Genomic DNA, 8,170 nt, shown 5'->3' on the forward strand with positions numbered 1-8,170 from the left:
TGTTGTAGTCATGACTTGTGGTAACATGTAAGTGGGTCAGCTTCCTGTGTCTGCCAAACATATCGGTTGCAACTTGAAGGAGCTTCTTGGTATCACTTAGTTTAAATTGTTCAATTCTGGTCATACATACATCTGAATAGTTGTGAATTGATTGTATTTTGAAATGGTGATGGCATGAATATACATGTAACAGTTACAAAAAGAAATAAATGGATATAAGTGCTTTTAGGAAATACATTAAATTACCTGTTGATCAAAGTCCAAATATTCCATAGATCTTTAGAATAATAATGCATTATCTAAAGATGTTAAATGTTTGACATGATTACACACATATATTTGTTTATTTTACTGTAGTTTTTTAAGTAACTAAATCTGTCACCCAAAGTCACAATGGTGCTTCCTTGAACCAGTTAACTTTCAGTGTATTTTACAGAACAAAAGGATGCATCAAAGACGTTGCAAAAGGGACTCTTGGGGTGAAGTTATTACGGCTATTTTCTTTACTAAATAGCTTGTTCTACTAAATCTTACTAAATCTTTACTACTTTCATCACTGAGCCACCCTTAACAATTTGGTAACATGAAATAACTAAACAAAACTAACAGTTAAAGACACTGGACACTTTTGGTAATTATCAAAGACCAGTCTTTTCACTTGGTGTATCTCGTCATATCCATAAAATAACAAACCTGTGAAAATTTGAGCTCAATTGGTTGTTGAAGTTGCGAAATAGTAATGAAAGGAAAAACACCCTTTTCACTTGAGGTTTTGTGCTTTTAGACGCTTGATTTCTAGACCTCAAAATCTATATTTGTGGTCTCGGAATCAAATTGGTGGAAATTTACTTCTTTCTTGAAAACTACGTTAATTCAGAGGGAGCCGTTTCTAACAATGTTTTTTTTTTACTGTCAACAGCTCCCCATTACTCGATACCAAGTAAGGTTTTATGCTAATAATTAATTTGAGTAATTACCAACAGTGTCCACTGCCTTAATAGAGCATCATGTTTGTAAAGAAAATAAGACTAGTTCGGATAATTATTCTGATTGATTTGTAACATACTCACTTCTATGTGTCAATAGGGAGATGAGGAAAAGGCCCAAGGGAGAAATCCTATTCCGATGATGGATCGAGAGAAAGCACACCAACTGCCAACAAATCAGGTAAATAACCAATTGAGTACTAGATATCCACCACTATCCTGTGAGTAGCCCCAATCATCAAGGTTGATCACTACCTGGAGTACTAAGTATCCACCACTATCCTGGTAGTAACCCAATCATCTAGGTTGGTATCCTGGAGTATCCACCACTATCCTTTTATCAACCCCAATATCATCAACTATCCACAAATCCACAATTTTTTTCAGGAGGAAATGCAATGATGTAGTGTGTGCAGCAATTTTGAAAATGATGATTTGATTGTATTAACTCATTTTATTTTCTGTGTTTACATTTCAAGGTATCTTTTATTGTTGGTATCTGCCTTCCGTGTTATGATCTGTTAAGTGCACTCCTTCCAAGTGCAAAACCAATGTATGATGGAGCAGCGTAAGTCTACACTTTCTTGAAATTTGTAAAGTCATGTACACGGATAACTAATATGAATAGCCATAGTCAGGAATATAATTTGAATTGCATAGCAAGACATCCCAACAACTCAATTATCAATTTGTAAGCTAAATTGACAGCCATTCTAGGATAAACAGATAATCATGACATCATTTCCCTGTAACAACTGGAGACTCAGAATGTCGTGTCTGATAATTTGTTTTTTATTACAACACTACGAGTCTGAACAATATGGTGTTCTGTATAGATGGTTGCTGTTCAATAGTGACGTAAATTAGCAGGTTTGATTGGCATATAAACAACACCATTATTCATCTCTTTAAATGATTTGGTGAAGAGTTTTTACAGATAAGTTTTCTTCTACTGAAAACTACTATGTTGGTTTATCTGTTATTTTTGCCTCTTTCTGATGAAGTACATGTATTCTTACATGCACATAGCTGTGGCTCAACAAGAATTTACTTATCAGGCGGTCAGACTGTTTTGTCTGTAGGGTTTATGTGGGAATTGGTTTGTAGGTTAGACTGGGTTACTTAAGACACAACAGAAACCCCAAGTACATGTTGCATACATATATAGTTTGTGCAAGATTATTGATATTCTCTGTACGTAAATTTAAATGACAATGGTCCTTTCAATAATTGCTACAACAACTGTTGAGGATTTACCCAAATTAAATGTTCTGTTTCCATGCTATAACGACTGCATATTTGAATACAATCATAATTGCACATACATGTACATGACTTGTGGGGAATAAGCTGCACGAAGAAGCGGAACAAAGTTTTCTGACACTTGTGCTTTCCTGGAATTTTATCTAAGTGTGTGAACAATATTAATATGTGTGTTAACAAAAATTACTTAAAATTACTCAATTACAGGAGGAATTTACAGAATTGGTCAGCCATTGTTGCAAAACAAAAAGCAGAGGAGGAACAGAGTTTACTGAAAGAAGAGAGTGAGAAGGTGGAGGTTGACGCTCGGGTTCCTAAGACATCACCAAGTACATCTTCATCGATGGAAAATAAATCTAACACTAACAAAGAAATGATTCAAAGCAAAGATACTCAAGGAAGAGGTCGAGCACACAGTGACAGCAGCACAGCCAGAAAGAAGCAAGATAATAAATCAATGGATGGTGTTAAACATGGAGTTGATGTCAGTAGGAAAGATGAAAAGTGATATGGTTAACTAAGCAGTTAAAGACTCTGGACACCTTTGGTAATTGTCAAAGATCAGTCTTCTCACTTGGTGTACATGTATCTCAACATACATGTATGTACACAATGACAAACCTGTAAAAGTTTGAACTCAATTGGGCGTCAAAGTTGTGAGGATTAATGGAAAAAAAATACCCTTGTCTCACAATAATGTGTGTTTTCTAGAGTGCATTGAAGGGATTGCAGAAAAGATAACTGCATTTTGTAACATTTGTAAGTCAACAGAGGTATCAGGTGTACAAAGGTGTACAAAGTAAATTGCACTTCCCTATGGGAACTATAATGAACAGTGCAATTATATAAAAAAAATGCTGCAATCTTTTTATGCAGACTTGCAAAAGTTAGTGTATTTGGTCAAAGTGATTCTAACAATCCACAACAGAACGCAATACCAATTTTGTTTTTAGTATGAAGACACCATCATTCCAGACCACATGCCCATACAACTTAACCTGTGGTTTGGCGTTTTGCTGCATTTTATTATAACCTTGCTAGAAATGTTAACCACTTCCTGTTGGATGGCACGTTTGTCTTCAAATCTCTTTTGGACAGATTTATAGCGGACAATTTATAACACCTGGAACAACTTCGCTGACGGCTGCCTGAGTGTTGACGTTTATATTCACTCGAATGTTTAAGTGTGTAGCGTTATGAAGCAGGCTACTATACTGTGATACACTAGTTTCACCCGTACAAATAGCAACAACTTACTTAGGAAACAGAGGTTTGCATCTAATTTAAGAAATCCAATATTTTAGAGTGAAAGTTTATCTGTGTTGGTAGTTAGATTCAATTACATGTAGGTAAACTTTTGATCACAACACTGAAAATTGTTCTCATACCTGAAATTTTCAAACGACAATTCGTCTTCATCAGCAGGATGACGCGGATGTTGAACCTGTGACCTTGCGTACGCGTGATTCCAAGACCGTGTCAGACTCCTGGGAGTTTGTATTGTGATCAAAATGTTGACCTGAATTACATCCAATATTTGTTACACATGGGAAAACTCAGACTGTTTTAGGAATACGGACAATACACCGATCCATAAGGCTCTGCCCATGGCACACGTGTGAGCAAGAACATGTTCGCCTCTCCAATGTCATTCTGCACAACTCTGCCGCGCGCACCAAGCATACGCGCACACATGTCGGACCTTCTTTGCGTTGTGATTGGTCGATATGCAATGGGGCAGAGCTTAATGGATCGGTCTATTGGACAAGCAAGAACTGCTGATGCTTGAAAGCTTTATTGTGAATATATTTTCCCATTGATGAAAATTAATACCCCATCAAAATCTACCGCTGGTTCAGATACAATTGTGAACATTTGGATACCTCTTATGTGTTGGAATGCATCTATTATGCTGGAGCATACATGTACATGTACATGTACATGTGTACATGTACATGTACATGACACATGTACTTGATCTATTATGCTGGAGCATACATGTACATGTACATGTGTACATGTACTTGATCTATTATGCTGGAGCATACATGTACATGTACACATGTACTTGATCTATTATGCTGGAGCATGCATGTACATGTACACATGTACTTGATCTATTATGCTGGAGCATACATGTACATGTACACATGTACTTGATCTATTATGCTGGAGCATACATGTACATGTACACATGTACTTGATCTATTATGCTGGAGCATACATGTACATGTGTACATGTACAATACCAACAAAGACAATGAGAAATATTAACAGATACAATTTTGGTTGTTCATTAAAAACGTGATTGAATTGGTTTGCCTGGTCTTTCAATCTCAATCTTGAATGAGCAAGGCAATAATTTGAATGAAAACTTTGAAATTTATTTAATTCTGAATCTAAACTGCCAACAGTAATAACTGTAATACCTTGGAATAGTATTTGAAATTAAACTAATTTTTGATAGGGATTTGGCAATGCTCAGCTTTTAATAGTTCTGTAGTGTCTTGGAATATACATGGGGAGATATTGATAATGGACCAAACAAATAATACCTGGCAATAAATATTTTTTGTTTTACCACATACATGTACACTGAAGGCAATGGCCACAAAGTAATAATCAACTATGATAGAATGCTTGCCAAGTTGAAAAGAAAATAATCAATTTTCGAAAGTGAATCAGAGTGTCAGTTACATACCAATGACAAGAGTATCAGTCAATCATGATTGGTTTGCAATGTCCAGTGAAATAGCACTCAAGGGTATCAGTCAATCATGATTGGTTGGCAATGTCCAGTGAAATAGCACTTAAGGGTATCAGTCAATCATGATTGGTTGGCAATGTCCAGTGAAATAGCACTCAAGGGTATTAGTCAATCATGATTGGTTGGCAATGTCCAGTGAAATAGTACTCAAGGGTATCAGTGAATCATGATTGGTTGGCAATGTCCAGTGAAATAGCACTCAAGGGTATTAGTCAATCATGATTGGTTGGCAATGTCCAGTGAAATAGTACTCAAGGGTATCAGTGAATCATGATTGGTTGGCATAGTCCAGTGAAATAGCACTCAAGGGTATCAGTCAATCATGATTGGTTAGCAATGTCCAGTGAAATAGCACTCAAGGGTATCAGTCAATCATGATTGGTTGGCAATGTCCAGTGAAATAGCACTCAAGGGTATCAGTCAATCATGATTGGTTTGCAATGTCCAGTGAAATAGCACTCAAGGGTATCGGTCAATCATGATTGGTTGGCAATGTCCAGTGAAATAGCACTCAAGCGTATCAGTCAATCATGATTGGTTTGCAATGTCCAGTGAAATAGCACTCAAGCATATCAGTCAATCATGATTGGTTGGCAATGTCCAGTGAAATAGCACTCAAGGGTATCGGTCAATCATGATTGGTTTGCAATGTCCAGTGAAATAGCACTCAAGGTTATCAGTCAATCATGATTGGTTGGCAATGTCCAGTGAAATAGCACTCAAGGGTATCAGTCAATCATGATTGGTTAGCAATGTCCAGTGAAATAGCACTCAAGCGTATCAGTCAATCATGATTGGTTGGCAATGTCCAGTGAAATAGCACTCAAGGGTATCAGTCAATCATGATTGGTTGGCAATGTCCAGTGAAATAGCACTCAAGGGTATCAGTCAATCATGATTGGTTGGCAATGTCCAGTGAAATAGCACTCAAGCGTATTAGTCAATCATGATTGGTTGGCAATGTCCAGTGAAATAGTACTCAAGGGTATCAGTGAATCATGATTGGTTGGCAATGTCCAGTGAAATAGCACTCAAGGGTATCAGTCAATCATGATTGGTTGGCAATGTCCAGTGAAATAGCACTCAAGGGTATCAGTCAATCATGATTGGTTGGCAATGTCCAGTGAAATAGCACTCAAGCGTATCAGTCAATCATGATTGGTTGGCAATGTCCAGTGAAAAAGCTGGCCTCTAAAAGGATTTGATCCAGTCAAATAAACCAAATGGTAAATTAATGATACCATGATAGTATATTGTTAATTTTAGTCAACAGCATACTTGTAATTCTTCCAAAGTTATAAATATTGTACTGCTAAAATAGCTGCATGGTGTATAGTCTTTACTCTATTTGTTACAGATGCATGAGCAATAAAATTGTTGTGTGGTGATATGAAACATTGGGAAGTAAGTTATTTATTTGTAATCATACATGTACATTGAATTTTAATAATCTAAATGGTTATTTTGTCTTTGTAGCAGTGCACATGGATATCTGGCTACTTAAAGGAACGCGTTGCCTTGGATCGGACATGTTGGTCTGTAAAAAGCGATTTAAAACCGCTTGTTATAAAATGCATATGTCTAGAAAGATGTTTTAAAATTAGAATATAATGATCCACAAAAGTATCATTCAAAATTTTACGTCTAACACGGTCGGTCATTCATGGGAGTAAAAAAATTTACTCCCACAAATGGCCGACCGTGTTAGTCGACGAGGTAAACCACGCAATTTCAAGGCATATTTGTGTATACCATTGTATTCTACTTTTACAAAATCTTTCTACCTGTATGCATTTTTTTAACAGACGGTTCAGAACCAAAGACCAACTCGACCGATCCAAGGCAACGTGTTCCTTTAAGTACTGAACTAAATAGCCAAGTTGCAGGTCATTTGATGTACATGTACATCACTGTTTAATTGTCTTTTGTTTAGTCTCAAAACTTGGATGTTGATGCAAACTATCAAAGATGTATACCAGGTTATGTGCAATACTATATTTAAGAACCTAAATGCTGAATTTGTTTTTCATCAATAGGCCCTTTGTGGTTCATGTCTGATGACATTGACCAAAGAATACTCATCTTACATTTAACATGTACCGGTACATGTACAGTGTATGTATTTTAAATTGAATATAACTAAAGGACTGTCAACAGTTCATGTTTGTAGATCTGAATTGCAAATAAATTATTGTAGATATCGACAATGTCTCTGGTATAAGTGCATGTTGGTTGTGTACACCTTTTTCATTAGTGTCTTGGATGTCAACAGTCAACCCCAATTCATAGCTAATCTCCAGTCTATATGCAGAATTCAAGTTCTCAGATCGCAACGCTCGTTTGGTGACTGCAGTTTTTTCCCACACTGGCCCTTCATCAAGCCTCATCAGCCAGCTATTTAAAAAAAATACTCCAAACCCATTTATTTGTTCAGACTGTAAAACCAATTTTTTAATATGTTTTGTTACTACATGGTTTGCCTTGAGCGTCACTACATCATGGAGTTGTGTGAAAGTGCGGCAGTGTAACTGATGTAGGGTAAATAAAGACTGGGTTGTAGAACATGGGGATAAGAGATACAATGTAAAAAGGGCTCAAGGGATTTATTCTAATAATAGATACCTGATGACATTATAATGACATCATCAAGTTTGTTCTATCCTTATATTTAGGTTAAATCTTGAGTTTTGCTATAGAAGAGTTCTGAGAAAGTTACAAAGAAGAAGAAACAAAAACAATAAGAACCAAACTTAGGTAATAGGATTTATCCACAATTTATTTTAAAACCTTGAAATATTTATCTACATTTGATGTTAAATCTAAGTTTTAAATACATATACATGTATTGATACTTTTAATGTGTTCATTTCACATTGCTGCTTATCTTTCCTTTTCTTCATTCCCATTATGCATTTAGTATCATTTTAAAACCTTTACCGAATTTGCAAGTAATAATTGAAGTAGATGCATGATTCACATGCGTCTCTTAATGTACATTATTAATCAAAAGTCTCTATGTAGTAACCAAATAGTTGTTATAGTTTTTAGCTTTTGTATTAGCCATGAAAAGAGGGACTTGGTAACTCTATCAATATTGCTCAAAAGAAATGTCTGACAAATTTGGTACAGATCAAAATAAGGCTAATTAACGTAA

The 8,170-nt window shown here is 35.9% G+C and overlaps 1 protein-coding gene across 5 annotated transcripts in view; it reads left to right on the plus strand.

Annotated features, from left to right (window-relative positions):
- Positions 1–2,843, plus strand: part of LOC117304383 (probable 3',5'-cyclic phosphodiesterase pde-5) — a 60,183-nt gene extending 57,340 nt beyond the window's left edge. For 4 of the 5 annotated variants that reach the window (XM_033788800.1, XM_033788801.1, XM_033788802.1 and 1 more), the window contains 3 exons: positions 1,087–1,167; positions 1,466–1,554; positions 2,457–2,843. In XM_033788800.1, the coding sequence (XP_033644691.1) occupies positions 1,087–1,167; positions 1,466–1,554; positions 2,457–2,757 (471 nt within the window). In that variant the 3' untranslated portion in view covers positions 2,758–2,843. Of the gene's footprint in view, positions 1–1,086; positions 1,168–1,465; positions 1,555–2,456 lie in introns of those variants that run through there. The other variant, XM_033788805.1, reaches the window with a different exon arrangement.
- The last annotated feature ends 5,327 nt before the right edge of the window (positions 2,844–8,170 follow it).

The sequence above is a fragment of the Asterias rubens genome, chromosome 21 (genome assembly GCF_902459465.1).
Source record: "Asterias rubens chromosome 21, eAstRub1.3, whole genome shotgun sequence".
NCBI lineage: Eukaryota > Metazoa > Echinodermata > Asteroidea > Forcipulatida > Asteriidae > Asterias > Asterias rubens.